Source organism: Rhincodon typus, chromosome 20, assembly GCF_021869965.1.
Source record: "Rhincodon typus isolate 14 chromosome 20, sRhiTyp1.1, whole genome shotgun sequence".
Classification (NCBI taxonomy): Eukaryota; Metazoa; Chordata; class Chondrichthyes; order Orectolobiformes; family Rhincodontidae; genus Rhincodon; species Rhincodon typus.
This window is the reverse complement of record NC_063351.1, coordinates 16,611,653-16,634,219: the sequence shown is the minus strand read 5'-3', so window position 1 is coordinate 16,634,219 and position 22,567 is coordinate 16,611,653. Positions and strand designations below refer to the sequence as shown.

The following is a 22,567-nucleotide window of genomic DNA, read 5'->3' as shown; positions in this document are numbered from 1 at the left end:
AAGGGGTGTCAGTAGCTCATGGTAGAGTACTCAGCTGTTGCATCCCTGTATTTGTTCATATGGCTAAGTTTTTTTTTAAGATTCTAGCCAATAATGAGTCACGATGATAGGGGCAATGTGACACTGTTGAAGATCAGTTAGTTGGTTGGCCTTTTTGTATCAGAAATGGGTTTTTTCCTAACTTTTTTTATGTCACACCAATGCTGCTTACCACTTCCCAACCCAAAGTTCGATGTTGTCAAATTTTGATGTTATTTTGATTAAACTGTTCAGTCATGACTTGACACTCCAGGGTGGATGGGACTTGAAACCAGGCCTTCTACTCACTACCACTGTGCCACAAGACGCCTAAGGTCCTGCTTTAAACTAACTGTTTCATTATTGGAAGAGTTTTGAGGCTCACAATGCTGTGTTATATTAAGTTCTCAATAGTAGTTCATTGAACGTCTTTTCGTACATTGGGTTTTTCTTATGTGATGTTTGCTGATTGCATAACTGTCTTAGCTGAAAACTGCATCAGTTGATTTAATTCATAAAATCGAAAATATTTTGACTGATAGCGATATCTTGAAACATTCACTTACTTTTGTTAGCAATCAAGCCCCAATTCTAACCAAATGGAAACAGAAATTGCTGGTGAAACTGAGCAGGTCTGGCAGCATCAGTGAGGAAGAAAGCAGAGCTAACGTTTCATCAGAACCCGCAATTTTGTTTTAGTCTAATTCTAACCAAATACACTTGGTTGATTCGGGTAAAACTTGAGTAAATATCATTTGAGTTACTGTCCACTGAGATCTGATATAAAGTTATGCTTTCTCAGCCAGGCTAAACTCAAAACTTTCGTGTATAATAGCATAGAATCCCTACACTGCTGATAGAAGCCATTCAGCCCTTCAGGTCTGTACCAACCCTCCAAAGTGCAGCCCTCCACCCTACATTTACCATGACTAACCCACATAGCCTGCACGTCGCTGAATACCTGGACAATTTAGCGCTGCCAGCCACCTAACCTGCTCATCTTTGTACTTGTGGGAGGAAACCAGAGCACCCAGTGGAAACCCATGCAGACATGAGAAAGTGCAAATTCTACGCAGTCACCTGAGGCTGGAATCGAATCTGGGTCCCTGTGAGGCAGCAGAGCTAACCCCTGAGCCACCATCTCCCCTGTATGTTGAATCATACCAAATAAAATCTGCAGCTCCAAATTTGAGCCTTTCTGAATCAAGATTAACTTTGTGCTATTTCCCCATTTTCAATTAAGTGCTATTTCTGATAATTTATGATTGAAAACAGTTTTTCAAATTGCCTGTAGCTAAAAATGAAACTTCAGGGTTTCCCCACAGCAAAACATTGCATCAACTTAATACAAGTTCTTGTCTTACACTGTGACTACTGCCATAGTAGCCAGTTTGTGCATTGTAATTGGGATCAGGGAAAACAAAAGAGAAGTCCTAGAATACCAATCTTATCCATAGGCACTTCGACATGTATTTCAAATCCCTTAAGTCTTTCATCTAGCTGACTACTGCTTTCTCCCTCAGAATGGTAGGGTAATGAGAATGATCAGGAGATCCAAGAACTATTAAGCTGGAAGAACGTGACATTTGAGTGTAAAACAACAACTACAATCAGAAAAAGCAGGCCTGCAAGCAACTGAAGGCTGAGGCCCAACAACAAACCTGTGACATAAAGAACAGATGGTGGGTGGAGGAACCACTGGAGGCCCAACGAATAGCAGGCAATGATGCTATGCAGGGTTTTTTCTATGCTGGTAAGACCACTCACGGATTAAACGCCCAAGACCCCACTCCACTGCTGGCCGAGGACAGAGTGATTCTTATCAAAGATAAAGAAGCCATCATACAACACTGGGCAGAGCGCTTCAGCAACCTCCTCGCCCAGGGCTCTGTTGTCTGCATAAATAGATAAGGAACGTGTAGTTTTAAAATGAAGCATAAAAGTGCTAATAAAAGGAAGGAAAAGGAGCAACTGTGAAAGATGAATTAAACCCTTGTTGTATACGTTACTGTACATGACTCCAGATCCACAGCAATAGGGCTGAATCTTAACTACCCTACGGCCTAGTAGGCCATTCTGTTCAATGGCAGTTACAGATGGGCCACAAGCGCTGGCTTTGACAATGACAAAAGGATATGAGCTACTTCTTTATTACGTTGTATGTGAAACCAAAAGTGAGCAATCTCATAATTGGAAATAAACTAGATCAGTGTATGGGGGATATCTAGGCAATAGAACCATACATTTATTTCCATTTTTATTTTTAAGGTTAAGATAGACAAAGTACGAAGGCGGGACAGAGCTGGTTTAAGGGAATGAGAATGGAATAAGTTAAAGTAAACTGGAAAAATGTTATTGACATCAAAATAAAAAAGCAGCGAGAAACATTTTACAAAAGTAACATTTTACATGAGAATATTTTCCATGAGAACATTTTACATCAGTGGAAACAAAGAGAATGTTATTCCACCAAAACATAGCAACAAAGCAGCCATTTGTAACACATCGTTGATGCTTAAAGATATAAGGCAAAAGTTTGAACCATAGAAAATAGTATAAATTAAGTGCATAGCCAACAAAGGAAAAGAAGACAAAAGGTTTAGAAAGAAGTCAAAAAAAAAAATTAGCAGGGCAAGGACAGACTGTGAAATAAAGTCATAAGAAATCAGAAAAAATAATAAGGCATTCTCTACACATACGTAACTAAAGGAAACATCAAAATTGGCATAGAGCCGCTAAGGTAGAAACACTGGAAATTCACAAGAGGGAGTCTCACTACCTCCTGTTGACATTCAGTAACATTATTACTGTTGGATCCCATACCAGGAACATTCTGGGATCACCATTGTCCAAATACTGTAGCTACAAGAATAGATGAGAGGTTAGAACACTGAATCATTTCCTGATTGACTTGTGTCTTTCTATCTTCAGTAAGGCACAAATCAGAAGTGTGATGGAATACATTCTACTTACCTAGATAGTTGTAGCTTGAACAACACTCAAGTAGCTCAACACAACCTAGGACAAAATGGTCTGGTTGATAGGGAGCCCAATGCCTACTTTACCCATTTACTCCCTCTGCCACTGGTACACAGTGGCTGCACGGTGTACCACATTCGAGACACACTGCAATAACTCACCAGGGCGTCTATTAAAGCACCTTCCAAACTAGAAGGACAAGGGATGCTGGCACATGAGAACACCACAAAAACCAAATTATTCACCAAATCACACATCATTCTGACTTAGAAATAGATCACTGTTACTTTATCATCGTTGGTTCAATATCTTGGAAATTCCTTCCCAACAGTACTAGCTTGCATCCACACTAGATGAACTGTAGCCATTTTGAGAAGGCAGCTCATCATCACCTGCTCAAGGTCAACGGGGTTGGGAAATAAATCAGCAACACCCACATTCTATGAATGTGATTTTAAAAAGTGCTTAAATGTACTCTGCCAGCTCTGAAGAGCGTTACGGTATTCTGACATTAGGACAGAAGCTATATAAATTCAAGTTCTTTCTTCTTCTAAAATGAAAGAATTCCAAATTGAATTACATGAGCACTCGAGATAAATCAGGCCTTTGTGCAACCATGTAAAATGTTCCAAAGCAATTCCACGACCCGTTTTATACTGCTCCTCATTTTTATTTTCATTGACTTCGCAATTGACTAGGAGTGATAGGATCCTGATCAGTATGTAATACTGAAGTCTCTACCTGAGTTTAACATTGACAGGTGATATTAAAGCTGAAAAAAAAGCCATTCAATTCTCATTTTCATTCTGCCTGTCTTCCACCATGAAGCAAGATTTTAAAGTCTTCTATTCATGACTCTGTTTTAAACTGGAACATTTCATGAGACTTTTAGTCAACTTTTGCACGTTTACTGAGTTGACAAATATACACATTTGACATAAATTTTCGAGTGAACATTTATTTAGCATTCCTTTAAATCAGTGTGACCTTTTGCATAGCTGTCCACTATTGGTGCAACTTGTGGAAGTTTTGGGGTTAGCAGAACATCTGGTAATATGTTGCAAAATGATAACTTAATCATAGAACATTTCCGTGATTGGGCAAAAATCCTCTTCCCCTTTAACAGCCTGCCTGAATAACAGTTCGCTTATTTGACATACAATTAAGGAAATTATTGATCTCAGCATAATTTAATCACAAAAAAGATTTCAGTTCAATGAGATCCATGTGTATTTTGGCATGTATTTTAGACTGAAACCCAGGAAAATCAAGTTTAGAAAGTGAAGTTATGGGTACAATCGCAGTAGATTATTTGACTGATACAAATTACTAAGTCACTAAGATAATTGGGTAAAGGGATATAATTCACCTCTGGCATGAGTGTAAGTTAGGCTTGGTGGAAATCTGTCATTCACTAAACACTATATTATTATTGTTTCTGTTCTATTCAATTGATTGGGTTATAATGCACAGTAGAGCATGTGTAATGGGCAGACAATATAATAGATGGATTATAATAGGTGAGCTGTGTAACCCATGTGTGATTAATGGACATTGTGCATAATGCGAAGGGTACATAATGGGTGAGGTGTATAATGAACTGGATGAATAATGGTTGGGTTGTACATTGGTAGATTTTTAAATGATGGTCTGTATATAGGCAGCATATCTAATGGGCAAGTTGTGTTTCTCAGCAGAGTTTATAATGGGTGGGTTGTATAATGGGCTGTGCGTGTAGTGCATAATATGCATACTGAGCAAGGTGATTATTTGGCAGGGTTTATAATGATCTGTAATGAATTTAATGACAAACAGATAGGCTGTGTAAAGAGCAGGCTGTATGATAAACATAGTGTAGAATGGCTGAGGTGTATAATGAGTAGTATTCAGTGAAGAGATAAGTAATTGTCAGAGACGCTGTTCAGATAAGTCCCTAGTTTTGAAATAACTAACATAGACTAATTCTGCAGGCACACAAGTTTACAGGCTTGATGTTCCAACTTGCTGAGGAACATGTTAGTTCGTTGTCCACCAACCCTGCTCCTGTAATAAATATTGAACTCTCTCTTGTTGTCTGATTAGGGAGGGTGAAAGCTAATGAATGCCAACTCAAAAAAATGTTTAACTGTGGGGCTCCTTTTAGTGCTCATCTGAACGGGAAGAGAAGCAAAACGTGAATAGGATGAGGTGGTGTTGAGGGAGCAAGTGTGTGCAGTGTGAAGTTAGGATGGAATTTGAGAAACTTGGGATTGTACAAAGGTTACTGAGTGGAAGGGAAATGTTACCAGTGGCTGATGTGAAGGGAACAAGAAAGACGTAAGTCTGTTCGGAATGGAACTGAGTGGTATTCTAATATGCGATGCCAAGGGCAGGAAGGGAATTTTTGAAAACGGTGGGGAAGTGGGAAAGAGAGATTGCTGCATCTGCTTGTTCTAGATATAAGTAAGTAAAGAGATGTACTCAAAGTTACTAATTTGATAATGTGATTAAGCACTTTCTGCATTATAGTCAGGGCATGAGTAGATCCTCCTGGAGCTGATGACCTCTAAAAACACTTGAAACTTGCAGTAATGTGATGTCTGCACTCACCTAAGTGAATCTTAACAGTCTTTATTGAACTATCCATATAGAAAAGTTAGTGAGGGATGACATCTTGCCAGGAATCCTAACTGACCATGTGAGATGCCATCACTATGACAGCTCCTCTCCCAAATGCATGAGCTTACTTGAAAAACGATACAACTCCCACCAACCCTTGTTTCAACAGTACTAAGACACAGGTGCTCACACTTCACCCACATTTCTTCCACAGACACTTCCAAGGAGGTTTCTGGGAATTTTGTGGTTTGCATGTTACTAACTTACAACATTGTGGAAACAAAAGAGGCCACAAGAGAGTGAAACCTCACTCCATGAGCTGTAGTACACTACCTCTTTGAGAAGGCCCCTGGCCATCTCACTGAAGTTGTTTCTTCGAGGATACTGTGAATGTGCCCAGTACTGACCAAGAATTACAATTGGAGTCATTTAATTCAAACGTTGCAATATATCAATGATATAACGATATAAATATCCAAAGTCTGTGTTAAAAACAGCTTGTAACCCAATCCTGGGATACTCATGTTCTTAATTCCAACATGTATGTATATTATTGAAATTAGGTAGAGTAACTGCAATGCTTCATCTTTTTTATGAATGAATTGGTTTCGTCTTTACATTTAAGTTTTTCAATTATAAAGATATGCTTCCAGCAATAATAAGCAGAATTTATTGCTTCACATTTTTTTTTAAAATTTGGATTGCTGTTACTTTTGGAGAAGACTTCCTGTTCTGTGAAACATGTTCTTTTTGAACACCACTTCCTCATTGAGAAAAGCAGTTATCACTGCCTATTGGGGAAGTTCTTGATTTTCTTTGCAACCTGTTTTCTAGCCTGTTAAAGCTGCTGCAATTCGTATAAGAGATAGTAGGAACTGCAGATGCTGGAGAATCTGAGACAACAAGGCGTAGAGCTGGATGAACACAGCAGGCCAAGCAGCATCATGGGAGCAGGAAGGCTGACGTTTCGGGTCTAGACCCTTCTTCAGAAATGGTAGTGAAGCTTTTTGAGCGATGTCTGCCACCCATGGTGATCTGGGTGTGGCTGTTTCCGACCACAGTTTACTCCTGAGATTTTTGCAGCATTTGCAAAGGTACTGGATTTACAACATGTTCACAGTTCACGTGGAGGGCAAAATATCAAAAGGAAAATACAGATTTTTCTGATTGCTCTGTTCATGTACCGCACTACTCTGCCTTCCTGAGGACCGACCCTATCAGGATTGCTAACGGATGCAGATTAAAAACTCAACTTTCTATATTGCCAATCCAAAGATGTGCAGGTTGATGGATTGGTCAGGGTAAATTGCTCCCTGATGTCCAAGGATGTACAGGCAAGGTGGGTTAGCCACGGTAAATGCGGGGTTACAGATGGGGTGTTGAGTTTGGGTGGAATGCTCTTCGGAGGGTTGGTGCAGACTCGATGGGCCGAATGGCCTTTTTCTGCACTATAAGGATCCTATGATTCTAATTATCTTGGTTCTGAGAGAAAATACTAGGAACATGCAGGTTTTTTTCCAGTTATAGCATAAATATTACTGCATCAAAATATTGCTTAGACTGGCACATGGGCAACTAGCTTGGAAAAGGACCTTTGATAGATGGGGTACGCACTTGGGGAAAAACTGCATTGGCAGTATCAATTGTACATTTAACATACAAGCAAGAGTCTTATTCATTGCAACTGTCATGAATATATCTGTTTTATTGTTCCAGTGTATTCAGTCACTGCCCTTAGTGTGGGAATCGCCTGCTCAAGTGGAACAAAATCTAACCCCTCCAGTGGAATGCCGCAGAGTGCCAGTATCTCTGCCCATCCCTGGGTTCGTACTACCCTCTAGATTGATAGAATCTGTGACCTAATGGATGCTAGCAGAGAGAAAGTAAATTCACTGACTGTTTTTACGTGTCCCTATACCTGTTCATAGACTTTTCTTGCCCACCTATCAGTACAGATGAATCAAAGTTTGGAAAGGGCACAAAGAGAAAGGATGAAATGTACAGTAGATGTTGTAAAATAAGGTTTTTTTTCTATTAGCCAGATGTTTAAATGTTTAATAGTGAAAATTGTTGAAATGGCTGGTGGCTATTTTATTGCCAGTTTATGAATTAAACCAAACATTTTTGGATGGAGGCAAGAATCAGGAGGCATGCCTGTCATAAAGTTATAAACCTGGCCCAGATGGGAAGTAGAACTTATTGGTAGTTACTGGAGGTGAGCTGTTAATTTGGTCAAGCTCAGCTTTGTTGATTTATTAGTGGCGGAGGGGTAGGTGAGGGCAGGGACAGAGACAGGTTACCAGAAATGCAATCCACGTTCTCAGAGAATCATAGACTCCCTACGGTGTGGAAGCAGGCCATTCAGCCCATCGAGTCCATGCCAACCCTCTGAAAAGCACCTCGCACCCAGACCTAACCCCCACCCTATCCCCGCATTTACCATTGCCAATTCACCTGAACTGCACATCCCTGGATACTCTGGACGATTTAGCATGGCCAATCCACCGAACCTGCACATGTTTGGACTGTGGAGGAAGTCAGAGCACCCGGAGGAAATCCATACAGACATGGGGAGAATGTGCAAACTCCACACAGATGGTCACCCGAGGCTGGAATCAAACCTGGGTCCCTGGTGCTGTGAGGCAGCAGCGCTAACCACTGAGCCACTGTGTCACCCTTAATTGGTTTTGGCAGTGTTTACTGTGGTTGCAGTTTGGACGGGAACATCTAAGTTTGAAAAGCTGAAAGAACAAAGACTTCTTAGATTTCGGATGAAGGGTGGACACCTCTATCCCAGGTTAGAGCAGAAATTTGAGAAATTACTCTTTTTCCGGTGATGGCTCCCCTCAACATAACAGTGTTCTTCGCTGTAACCTAAAAGTCAATCTTTCCCATTCAAAACTCAGCTGATCCTGTTCTTGCTACCTTGAGTTAGTCTGGATGTGACAGCTCCTGAAGGCTGTCCACCTCAATGAAAACTTGGAAAGAATAAAGTTGAGATCCTAATAAACTCCTTACATGTCTATTGCCTGCTCATTGGTACACATGAGTTCACTTGCCCACCAATTCCCCACCTTCACAAAACATTCCTATTTCGCAAATGGAAGTTGGCGGCTGCGTGCATGATGTCAGTGCCAATTTTGTGTTCACCATGCTCCATTCAGATTCACTCATGATAAAAATCCAAGACCCACTGATTGGAGAATTAGTTCAGTAACATTTTGGCACTTTTGGCATTCCCCGGCAGTACAGTAGGAAATGCAGCAATCAATTTATGAATGGAAAGCATTTACAAACAGCAATGTGATAAAGGCCAGATCCTTTTAATATTTTTGTTTTGTCACACGAAATGCAAAGTTAATATTATGAACAAACTGTCGACGCTAACAAGCTATTAAGTTTCCAGCCCAAGTCATACAAACTTTGGCAATTGAGCCACAGACAATACCATGTCTCAAATCTTAACATGGACAGCTCTACAGGAAATTCATCCAAGTCATTGTTCAAGGATGGATCAACACAAGGAGACTAAGGAATCCCCAGTATTTCTGTTTCCAAGGTTCATTTTGAACAAAATGCAGAATTCTAAACTCGCTTGTCAACTCATGGAAGTGAATGAAGGCAGTCAACCTTTCATAATGTCATAATGTGTCAAGAATCTCAAACTGTAAGTCACAATCCAGGATGTTGGAAACAACACGATTGCCAACCCTTTGGAAGGAACAATTGAACATGTGAAAACTCATCTGGTGATGCTGCTACATTTTCGGTATGCTTTTAAAAATCAGCAAAAGTTGTTCCCAGGTACTTTCACCAGAGAGTAATGGAATGAACAGGTCAGAAAGCTGGACCACAAATTAGCTACAAGTCGGCAAAGATAATTAACTGTAACGCTTTGAAAATAAAAGAATCCTAACAGAGGGAAGAACGCACCCATTCTGTTCAAATTTTCAGGTTTCACCTGAAAACCAATCACACAGAATTTTGACCACCAGCAACTTCATTACCTGCTGGGAGCATTGCACTTCAACATGTAAGCATCAAAAGTACCCACTGAATTGCAGGCCCACCACACGAGAGATCAGAGACTGCAAATCAAAGACTGAGATAATCATAGATATTTTGTAATCAACCTGTTCAGAGATGTTATTACACACTTCTTTAGCAGTTGGGACTTGAACCCAGGCCTCCTGTCTCTGAGCTATGGACACTATCACTGCATACAAGAACCTTACTGAGACAATTATAAACAATAATGGTACATTGCATTCACGTGTATCGAGTCTTTGTAATTGTATGTGAGATATCACACTTTTTTCAGTTTAAGTGCATGAGAACAGTTAACCTGCTTTATTTTAAAACAATGGCATGGTGCTGAAATTCTTCCATAGACATAAAAATTTCAAGGGTTAAGAAAACACATACTTCCTTCATACACAACTTCAGTAAGGAAATATGTATATTCTGTCCGTAGCAATGTTTTTCTGTGTATAGAACTACATGTTGACATAAAATCTTAGGTGGTGTACTAAAAATTTCATCAAATGAATTACAATTTTATACCTCTGACATTTATAACTGATTGATTGTGGGATTTTTTCAGTGAACTTCCCTATCATTGCACTGGAATTATATCATTGTACCAGAAAGCTAATGACCTTCTATGGTGCAAGTGGTTGAAGAGAGGGAAATTTTGGAAGAGCATTAAACCCATTTTGAGTTTAAAAGTTTTAACTGTGGGAATATAAAAATCAATGACCAACATGAAGTACTTCTTTCTGATTTTAGGGAAATGACTTTGTAATTGAGAAGGTGAGGCTGCTGAGTTCTGTGAATTTAAATACCTGTTGGAGACCCAATTTTTCTATTTCTTCCTCTTACAATAACAGGATGCCTCCTGATGTGCAGTTATAACACGTAGATATCCCTATTGTATTGTGCCTTTAAATATTTCTGAGCTAATATTTGTAACAGCATTCATTATTTGGGGTCGTATCCCCATCTGCTTTACCATCCACGCTCCTGTGTCTACATTTCTAGCAACGTTATTCTTACCAGTTTACTTTTGAGGACCTTTCTGCTCACCCTTGTTCACAATCCCTGCAGGCCAATCTCCCTCACTAATTCACTCTAATTCTCAGGTGCCCCATCAGTTGGCAAGTTGCTTATTTTTGTTTTGAGATGCTGTGTACCAAATTTCTCTTTTAACTTTACCTGGATTTAATTCTGTTATTTAATTAATTTTGTTATATATTCAGTTTGTTTGGCTGGACCAACCCAAAGAGAAACCTAAGTGCCAGAATCTCAGGGAAGCATTTGATTGCATGAGGTTGTCACAAACTGAAACTCCTTCCCCACTGGGAGCTGAAAGACCTGAGCTACCTAATCCTTCCACTCAACAATTTGAGAGAAATTTATCGTGGTAAGATGGCAGGCGTTTTCCATCAAACAACTTCAAGTCTGATCACTACTTAAATTACTTTCAGTAACTGGGGAATGTCACAGCATCACTTGTCAAGAAGGGTTTACAGAGAATGGAAAACTACTCATGGAGACTTTTACAAAGTAGGTGGGTGTCCTTCTGCTGGTCAGAATTCTGGAAGCCAAAACCATGACTGTCTCTCACTAAACAGGCAACCTGCTGTCCTAGGTACAGTCCTTTGATCTCACACAAACTAATCCAGGTCAAGGAATGCCCCATTCATCCCAGACCCCACTTTGCAAAGCAAAAGGTGTAGTCTACTCACACCAGTTTACCACCGGTGTAGGCTGACTCTTTCTCATCTTGCCTGGAGCTGGAATAACTAAAACCCAGATGGGATGAGGCCCTTAAATGAATTCTAATTCACCACATAAGGGCTTCAATTGGTCAAGCTTAGGCCTTCCTGCTCAGAAGGTAATTCCTGTGGTGGGTATGTGTTGGCTGTCAACCAGCCCAATTTCTTTCCGTCTCACCATCTTCCCGTTGCTTTTCAAGAGGGTATGATTTGTATCTTCGCTTTGATAATTTCTCAGCTGTCACATAAAAAGAATTGCTGCCACCGTGTGGTGCAAAGTGAATAATTCTGAAACTTTACACTCAGAAATGGACCAGCATTAACTTCACCAGGGACAATCCCATTTCCAACCTGCTGCTGTCTGTGCTCAAAGATCCGATAGGTCGTTCTGATTAAGCTTTGCGCGTCCTCTTCAGTGACCTACTGGCTCAATTCTTGTGCCAACGTTTTGGGTATTTCCCTTATCTACAGTCTCTGATCATAACGTCACTAAAAACAGATGGGGTATTAGATCAGTGATAACAAGGTGTAGAGCTGGATGAACACAGCAGGCCAAGCAGCATCATAGGAGCAGGAAGGCTGACATTTTGGGCCTAGACCCTTCATCTTGTTTGTGAATATGGCAGTTACGAGCCTGTAGCTGCACATGCCCATCTCTGTCTTTATGCCTAGAAAAGTGCCAAACATTTGAGGAAAGAAGGGAGAGAGGCATGCTGTACAACAGTCCCTTTTCCTCGGCATTGTTATGCCAAAATAGAAAACACAGGAATTTAAGCACTTAATGTAAGATGTCTGACACTCAATGCTTTCAACATTCTGCCAACTATTACCCTTGTTACCACTGTTATGTTTCAATAAGTGCTCAAAATTGCCATGGTAATAACTAACTACATTTATTTCCAGTATCTTTAGCATGAAGAAGTTATCAACCATTTGCTCGCAAACACCAGCCCGCATGCTAATCCCCACCTACGGCTTATGTTATAAAAATTTAGCACAGCTGTAGCTACACAGAAATTTTTCTTGTATAAAATGTAGGCCAAAAGACCACCATATGAAGGAGAAGACCTTGGCCATTCAGTACATCAAGGCTGTCCTGCCATTCAATGAAATCACAGACGATCTGATAATCCTCTGACTCCACTTTGCTGCCTTCTCCCGTGATAGCCTACATGGACTTCAATAAGGCTTTTGAAAAGATCTCATCAGACTGGTTATGATGCTAAGAGTCCATGGGGATTAGTGCAATTTGGCAAATTGGATCCAAAGTTGGCTTAGTGGCAGGAAAAAGAGGGAGATGGTCAAAGGGTCTTTTGTGACTGGTATCTGCGCCTAGTGGCATACCACGTGATTCCACATTGGGTCCTTTTGCTGTTTGTAGTGTATGTTCATGATCTTGACATGAATGTTGGAGGTATGAGCAGTAAGTTCGCAGATGTGGTGAATAGTGAGGATGAATGTTTCAGACTACGGTACAATATACATGGGATGGACAGAGGGGCAGAACAATGGGATGGTCAGATGAGCTAAACAGTGGCAAATGGAATTTAATCCTGAAAAGTGTGAAGTGATGCATTTTGGGAGGACCTAGAAAGCAAGGGAGTACATGTTGAATGGCAGGGCGTAGGAAGTGCTGAGAATTGCAGGGACCTTTGGTGTATATTTCCACAGATCCTTAAAGGCAACAGGACAGGATAGATCAGGTGGTTAAGAAGGTACAGGGGATACTTTATTAGGCAAGATACCGAATAGAAGAACATGGAGGTTGTGATGGAGCTGGAAATAACATTAGTTAGGCCACAGCTGAAGTATTATGTGCAGTTACAGTCACCACACTATAGGAAGGATGTGATGGTGCCAGAGAGGGTTCAGAGGCAGTTTACCAGGATGTTGCCTGGATTGGACCAATTCAGCTATGAAGAGAAACTACATAGCCTGGGGCTTGTCTTCCTTGCAGCAGATGAGACGTACACGGTCATTAAACAGAATAGATGGAGTATATAGGGAAAATATTTTCCCCTTAGTCAGGGGTCAGTAACCAGGGAATACCTTTGTAAGGTAAAGAGAAGGAGGTTTCAAATGCATTTGAGGAAACTACCCACTTAGAGGCAGGAACCCTCAAGACATTTGAGAAATATTTAGACAAACACAAACACTGTAGCACATGAAGCTCCAGACCAAGTGCTGGAAAATTGGATTAGAATAGAGCGATGCTTAATGACTAGCGTGGACACGATAAGCAAAGAGCCTTTTTCCATCGTGTAAAAGCTCTCTGACTCTTGCTGTTTTTAAAAATTTGTTAATCTCATCCTTAAAACAAAACATAATAACACAGCCTCTGCAGCTCTCTGTAGTAAAGAGTTCCATAGGTTGACTACCCACTGAGAGAAGAAATTCCTCTTCATTTCTGTCATAAATGTGCAATCTCTTACTCTAAGATTATGCCGTCTGATCCTAAACTCTCCCACAAGTGGAAAAACCTTCCCTGCATCTACCCTGTCAAGTTCCCTATGCATCTTGTATGTTTCAATAAGGTCCCCTCTCATTCTCATACCTTACAGGCCTAAAGTACTCAACCTGTCCTCATTAGACTGTCCCTTCATGCACCGGATCAACCCAGCAAGGCTTCTGTAGACTGCCTGCATTGCGTTTAGTTATACAATTAAACACATATATGTTTATACATTTTGTTTTTTAATATTAGTTTAGTGGTGCTGTGCAGCAATTGCCTCCAATATATGGAGGTACTTTCAAGACATGCATGCACATCTCATGTTCAACTTGATCCAGGTACATTTAAATTGATACATTGTTGCAGAGGTAGGTGGGCAGTCACCATCCAATCGGTACACTGTCACTGAGGCCAATAGGCAGTCATGTTTATGTTGAGCTGACCACTGGCAGCTTGTGGTTGAAGTAGTTCCTTGCCACCATTCTTTCTTTCTATTCTTTTTAAACAAAATAAATTGGGTTAAACAGCCCCTAATGGGATTCTGCAACAAAAATGCAAATTAATGGTTAATGGAAACTTATATAATGAAATGGAAATTTAATAAAGCAAGATAATGTTGTCCAAGGTGATGATGCACCCAACCAGTCTTCCTTTCTATGCTGTGTCTAAGATCCTGTTTAGTAGAGAGGATAGACCACCAATGAGTCTTTATAAGAACAGGCACTTACCATACGTAACAAAAGGCAGTTAATTGTGTGATAACATAGTTACTAATTAGGCATAATTATTTAAAACTGTCAGGAGCAAGAAATGACATATCTGTCTCCACTGGGACCTTGAGCTAGACTGCCTAATTCTCCACCCAAAGACTATGGATATTATCAGATGGAGTGGAGCTTAATGCAACTTCAACATTAACTCTTTCAGAGCCATTACCTTGTACATCAGTAGACTTTGATTGAGGCAGGTAAACTATCACTGTGAGTTTGGTAGACAGTCACGGAGAGTGGTTGATTTTCACTGAACTGGGCAGGCTGTCATAGAATGCAAACCATGTCGACAGTCAAACCAGCTCTCACTATTTTTCTCTTATCAGTTGCTAATGAGTAAATTGGAATTGAGATTTTGTGTTGTTTCCTTGACAAGAAGGTATTGAACACATGATCATGTGCCTCTGAGACCATGCAGTGGTTTCCATTTTCTCCTGCCCAGTGTAAGGTTGCAACCAGGATGGTGAATTTTACTGTGCTGGTGTTGAACAGTGGCTCGGGTTGGAAGGCCAAACTCTGGGCCATGACATTTGTAACATTTGGGAGATAGGCATTGAATTGCACAGTTAAGATAGGAATCCACTGACACAAGCCTCAAGTTTGCATAGACTCATCAGAACTGAAGAAGTTGGATGAGGTCCCCTGCTGTAACACTCACGTACGACACCGTTCAACAGGTTTATTTGAAATCACAAGCTTTTGGAGCGTAGCCCCTTCATCAGCCTCACTATTTCATAGAATTTCAAATTGTGCAAAAGTTTACAATTTATAACATGAGCAGGAAGTACTTCAATTGCTGCAATCAGAATAGTGCAGTTTATGATGTTCTAAATGTAAACTGATATCAAAGCTTGTGTTGTTGCTAAAAATAGTAAGTCAGGAAAATTTATTGGGCATTAATGTCTCAGATTGAATTAGTTTAAAGACAGATCTTCTAGCAATGTGTGGCCACTACCACATTATGTACCAGCATGGAGTAATTTAAGACAATCAAGCTGTTAACATGACATTATTAAACAAGAGAGTAGCATGGAAGTTCACTGTGACATTGCATTACTGTCTGCTTTCGTTTCAGATTTAGCAAGGTCTTTCAAAGAAAGAAACTTCTGGAGGGTAATTTTGACTTTGTGGAATTGTTCAGGTCACTTGAAAATAAATTGGCAGCCATTTACATCTCTGTGAAACCGATTTAGTTATCGCATGATTTTAACAATCATTCATCGTCAAAATTACCCTCTAGTGTGGGATGAATATTTACCAAAAGTTTCCGTTCCATTATGAGAACAGCAGAACCGTGGGGAAGAGAACATGGTTGTACTTTGCAGTGTACAGTGGCATATCCTGAAGGTGGTGCTGTCACACACCAATATTCTACAAGGAACTAAATTAGATATTTGATACCGCCAGTATCAGCATCTTTTAAAAATCTATTCACCAACCATAATGCCCTAATTAGAGGGTCAGTTAATTGTTTCAGAAACTTGTCAAAAAGTTGGTATATTTTAACTAGAAGAAAGGTGGTTCTTTCCAACAATGAGCAACATAATAAAATTAGGCTTAATGTGATATAATTTGGCTAGAAATAACTTGAAATCAAATAGGAACACACATTTTCTAGAATACTTTATCAGTTTATTCTGTTTCTCTTTCAATTGTTGCCAGTCTCTTTGCCATACTTTACTACCTCTCTATAAGTTGTATGAAGCAGAAAATGAAAGGCTTACAAGTCACATTAAATCAAATGGTTATTGCTCATTGAGATATGGGTTGATCACAGCACAGAATATTTGTGGTGATAACCTAATCACAAAGTTTCTCTTTTGAACCAATTCTGTCTCCCTCATTTTTCTCTACTTCTTAAATCATTGTTCCCCTAAAGTAATTTTGTGTCCAGGATTTTCCCCTCTAAACAAGTGGCCAGGAACATGTTGGGAAAGGCAAATAATCAGGCAGATTGGCACCAAAGAGATGCCCACTTCCTTTCTATGAACTCAGAAACTTTGTGGGTGTGATGGTGAATGGATGAACTTCCCAACCCTTCCCAATCAAGGGCCTTAGCAGCTAGTTAACAACCACTTAAGGTCCTCTACCTGCTACCAGCCCAAATAAATATGTTTCCAACAGGCAAGAACAGTGGTAGCTTTGCTGACTGGGTTTGCCTGCCAAGGTGGGTGCGGGGGCCTTGACCTCTCGAATCTAGGGGACACTGATAAGGATGCCAAAAGCCACTCCCCAACCTTGCTCCTGAATCCCCTTGACACACCGTACCCCCACCCCACAGAATGTCACTTTACCTTTCTGCTCCCAGTCTTCACTGCTCTGTGCAGCAAGCAGCCTGGGCTTCCAGAGGCCAACTTCAGCTGCAAGGGACATTACTGTCACAGGAAGTGATTGGCCAAGAAGCTCACTGGGTTATCATTTGATCCGATGGTCTTTCTCGTAAGTCGTGATGGTGATGGGTGTCTGTCTCGTTGTGGAGTTCAGCCTCACACTTTACCTTGAAAATATAAAATTCTGGTCTGTGCTTCACCAGTTTCTGTCCCCTCAACTTCTGAATGCAATGTTCAGATTGTAAAATATCACAGCTACAAGTGACGACTCTCTTTGTGTGGGTGTAGGGAAGATATTGACATGTGACTACCGGGAGATCAGAGTAACAAGGATTATTCTCTGAAATATACTCACATCTAATTTGCGTTTTCACTTTTCATTCTGTCTGTTTGGAAAGTGAATCTCTGAGATATTATGGAAACGAATGTTTGGCTACAAAGTGTAACACATATGCATCAAGTTATTGCAACATAATGTGAATCTCAATGTGTTATTAAAATACTGTAATAATTGCATCTTTAAAGGAGTAAAGCTTCTCAAGACATTTCCCAAAAATATGATCAGGCAAGATTTGACACTGAAGAAATATGAGGAGACATAACCAAAAGGTTGGCAAGAAAAGCTACGTTTTAACCAATATCTTAATAACAGAGACAGCAGTCGGACATCAAAAATTGTGTTTGGAAATTTTATCACAGGCTCTAAAGGGACTGCTATCATTCATGTTTTTCAGTGTAAGATGAACCATACCTTTCATATCCCTTGACTAGATTTTTCTCCAGTTACTAATCCAACTTTCTCTCGAATTTGTTCATATAGTCAGCAACCAGTGCCTTGTTTGGAAGTCTGTTCCATGCATACACCACTCTTGAATTTAATCAAAACTCTTCTTTTGCTTTTCCCTTTTCAAGTTTGAGATTATTTACTGTTCTGGAGAAAAATGGGGCATTAACATGCCTGATCCTCCGACATCTGTATATGTACTTTTCAGCAATGGTCAGGAATATGGTCCCTAATATTTCACCGTCCCACTCCCTCTATCCCTCCACATGCTGAGACGACCTGGCACAGTTCAGACTGGCAACAACCATACTTCAATCCTTTGGATGGCTTTCTTCTTTAACATGCAAATGATTGTATTTCTCAAAGTCATAATAAGGAATGCACAGAGAAAGTGAACTATCAACAGAGCTACCAAAATAATTAATTATCCTTAAAGCAATAAAACCTTTAACGCACCTACACCTCAATAATCAAGCTACTGGTAGGAAGGTAACAAATAACACAGCATGGTGGCTCAGTGGTTAGCACTGCTGCCTCACAGCACCAGGGACCCGGGTTCGATTCCACCCTCGGGCAACTGTCTGTGTGGAGTTTGTACATTCTCCCAGTGTCTGCGTGGGTTTCCTCCAGGTGCTCCAGTCTCCTCCCACAATCCAAAGATGTGCAAGCTAGGTGGATTGGCTATGCTAAATTGTCCATAGTATTCAGGGATGTGTAGACTAGGGGGATGGCTCTGGGTGGGATGCTCTGAGTTGGTGTGGACTTGTTGGGCCGAAGGGCCTGTTTCCACACTGTAGGGATTCTATGAAATTTAACATGCATCTTTTTTACTGGTAATAAACCTCCTGATCTTATATGCAATGTGATGTTATTAATTATTTTTGATCTTAATAAAAATGTAAATTGCTACATTATATGAAATATTTCACAAAGCAACTATGTACAACATCTACAAATAAATGCCTTTTCTCTTTTTTTTCAGAATTCATTAGATCTTCTCCAGAACCAATTCAATGTGATAAACTATCCGTGAGTGGAATTTTGCTCTATGTTAATCCTTCATTGTTGCTCACTGTAGTTTATTCTGTAGCTAGTGGTAAGTGCTCTGTGTCCTGTGAAGATTGGAAGATTGATGTTGCTTTTTAATGGCATATGATGCAACAGCAAACAGCTTGTGTTTTCTGTAATCAGCTGTCAAGCTGGGAGTCTATCACTTTATAAAAGGACAGCAGACAGGAAGAGCTAAAGAGGAATGAACTGAAATCTCATGTGCAGAGCAAGTTTTTAATAGGTTTTTGAAGGAGTGGTGTGAGTGGAGTTACTTCTGAAAAGGATGCCGATCATTAAGGTTATATTGAGTGAATAGAAATTGCTGGTGAATATATTGCCATTTCAAGCTGATGGCATTTTGTGGAACTGGCTAGTGTTAGCATTTGCTGACAAAACACAACATGGACTGGAGCCCCGGTATATAGAAAATTGTGTATCCATGTCTTTCCTGCCTGATATATTTGCAGCTGGACTCCAAATGGAGCAGCATAAGTGGATGGGAACAGAAAGTGTAATGGATGGGAACAAGTTGTGGAATAACATCTCTTTATTTTCTCATCACTTGATTGTTCACAACAAAGTTTAAGGAGTATTTAAATATTTTGAGTGCTGTGATCTTAAAGAATACATGCAAACAGACTTTCTGATAAGTTGAAATCAAAAGAAAGAATAAACTTCCATTTAGAAAACATCCAAAGTGTGAAAATGCTCACTCCTCAAAACCTAGACGCATTCACACAAGGAGAGATGAATTCTAGAGATGATGCTGGCGCACAAATCATAAACAGTGTGACAATAAATAAATAAATATCTTTTAATCAATTCTTAAAGATGAACATGTTGCAAGCCTGAAGGGTTTTTCTCTCTCCTGATTCTTTGAACATAGCTAGAAGATCAAAGTTTTGGGATTGCCGTACAAAATTGTGGAGGTGCTGCTGTCTAGGTTGAAGTGAAAGCAAAGTGTGTGAAAGAACTCTACAGACGCCAGCACCCTGTCAGCAAGTATTCCTCTATTTACACTACACTGGTCTGGCTTCCTCAGGGCAAGCTCTTAGAGTGAACAGAACCTCTTGACTCTTCTGTTCTAATCTGTCAGCCAGGGCTCCCTGATCGGGGCTGTTAACCTGGTCCAGTCACGAAACTTATATTTTTGAGGTCTGCCTGGCTGACCTTGTTACAATCACTACAGTCTCTGTGCTCATTTCTGAGTTGGCTGCCTGTTACTTTCATCCTGAAGAGTTGTTGATTGATGCCTGTGACCCAAGTCCCTGGATTTACCTGCTGTGCCCTGTCTTTGAATAATAAGATTTATTTTGTCAGTCGTGTGATGATATAATCAGTACTTCCTTCATCCACACAAATGGTCCAGTTTTAGCAACCATATACCACACAATAGAGAGTGAATTGTGGCTGTTCATATTTTTTTGTGATAAAATATTTTCTCCATTCCACCCTCTGTTAAGTTTCAAGTTTGCAGCCAATAAGTCTGGAATCACCATTACTTTTCAGTTTCTCTAACTTTCCAGACAATAGGAATTAAATTCTAAAACCGATCTTGCCTCCTGAATATCGTTTCAGAGGAAGTTCCTCTATGTGGACATTTACATTTCATTGACTTTCTAGAGGCATGAGGTTAGCTGCTGTCTGAACAGAAATTAGAAAAAGTCACCTGACCATTGGACTGGAAGTTAATTCAGATAAATGTGAGGTGTTGCATTTTGGTAAGGCAGATCAGGGCAAGACTTAAACAGTTAATAGTAGGACCCTCGGGTGTGTTGCCGAACAGAGACCCAGGGGTGCAAGTGCATAGTTCCTTGAAAGTGGAGTCATAGGTAGACAGAATGGTGAAGAAGGCATTTGGTATGCTTGCCTTCATTGGTCAGAACATTGAGTTTGGGGTTGGGATGTTATGTTGCAGCTGTGCAGGACACTTTTAAAATACTGTGTACAATTTTGGTTGACTTTCTATTGGCAAGATGTTGTTAAACTTGACAGGGTGCAGAAAAGATTTCCAACAGTATTGCTGGGACAGGAGGGTTTGAGTTATAGGGAGATGCTGTATAGACTGGCATTTTATACCCCCTGGAATGTTGGAGACTGAGTGGTGACCTTATAGAGGTTTATACAATCATGAAGGGCATGGATAGGGTGAATAGCCAAGGTTTTTTTTTCCCTAGAGTGGGAACTCCAAAACTACAGGGCATAGGTTTAAAGTGGGAGGGAAATGCTTTAAAAAGTTCCTGATGGGTAACGTTTTCACACAGACGGTGGTGTGTGTGTGGAACAAGCTGCCAGACGACATGGTGGAGGCTGGTACAGTTACAACATTTGAAAGGCATCTGGATGGGTATGTGAGTAGGAAGGGTTTAGAGCGATATGGGCCAAATGCTGGAAAAGGGGATTAGGTCACATTGGGATACCTGGTCAGCATGGATGAGTTGGACTGAAGGGTCTGTTTCTGTGCTGTAGGGATTCTATAATAGCAGCATAACAGGACTGAAGGAGGGGGAAAAATGGCAGGTTGATTTACTGAAGGAGAGCGAGAGAGACAAGTTTCATGTCAGATAGGGGTTCACCTACATATCCATTGACTTGGTCTACTGTATCTGTTGCTCGTGATGTGGCCTCCTCTGCATCAGCGAGACCAAGTGTAGACTCGGAGACTGTTTTGTAGAGCATCTGCTCTCTGTACGTGACAAACGACAACACCTTCTGGTCACCAACCATTTTGACTCCCTCTCCCCCTCCCTGGGTGACATGCCCATCCTGGGCCTCCTTTAGTATCACAATGACACCGCCTGCAAACTGGAGGAGCAACATCTCATATTCCGCTATGGGAGCCCACAGCCCGATGGCCTAAACATGGAATTCACTAGTTTTAAAATCTCCCCACCTCCGGCCTCTTCCATCCAACCCACCCTCTCATCCCTATCTCCTTTACCTGACACAACCTGTCCATCTTATCTCCCACCTTTCCGCCCCACCCATCCCACTGATCAATCCCCACCACTCCCTACCTGCACTCACCTATCACCGTCCCACCTACCTTCTCCAGCCCCACCCCTTCTCTCCCTATTTATTTTTGAGCTCCTTCCCCCTCCCCATTTCTGAAGAAGGGTCCTGACCCGAAATGTCAACTTCCCTGCTCCTCTGATGCTGCCTGGCCTGCTGTGTTCCTCCAGCTCCATGCTGTGTTGGCTCTGACTCCAGCATCTGCAGTTCTTGCTATCTCAGAGAGAGACAAGTGTTATGCACCGTAAGCATTAGAGAAGAGATGGTATCCCTCTGAGAGGCTGTGGAGTTACTTAGGGTACAGTCTCAATGTAGTGAGTTGAAAGAAATGGAACACTAATGCAGCAAAAGGTGATACTGAGAGAGTGACTGCTGAGGTCACTTTGATATATGATAGATTCCTGATAAATTGAAAATTCAATTTTTGCTTCGACTAAAAATCTATTCATTGTATAAAGTGCTAGAAATGCACCATCAGTTTTGTACCATCAATGTTTGGACTTCTCTTGAGACTGTAAGTTACTTTCAGATTTTTTTCAATGTTTGTGTATGACTGAAGTTACAAGTCTCATTAACTATTTGCTTTCCCATGTCAGCATCATTGTTCACTGGCTCAGGTTTGTGGGGTGGCATCAGCTTTTTCAAAGCTGGTGGTGGTTAGTGTCTGCTACTTTTCTGATTTGCCTTGTATGCTGTTGGTGAAACAATCAGAACCCAGCTACAGAGGAGCCGAATGTTCAGGCTTGAGCCTCTGGCTTGAAGAGAATGTTCAATGTTTATAGTTCATCAGCAAAACT

At 40.7% G+C, this 22,567-nt stretch overlaps 1 protein-coding gene across 2 annotated transcripts in view; it reads left to right on the top strand.

Moving 5' to 3' along the window:
• Nucleotides 1-22,567, top strand: part of blnk (B cell linker) — a 186,626-nt gene that overhangs the window by 13,420 nt on the left and 150,639 nt on the right. For both annotated transcript variants that reach the window (XM_048608674.1, XM_048608673.1), the window contains exon 3: nucleotides 18,691-18,737. In XM_048608674.1, the coding sequence (XP_048464631.1) occupies nucleotides 18,691-18,737 (47 nt within the window). The remainder of the gene's footprint in view (nucleotides 1-18,690; nucleotides 18,738-22,567) is intronic.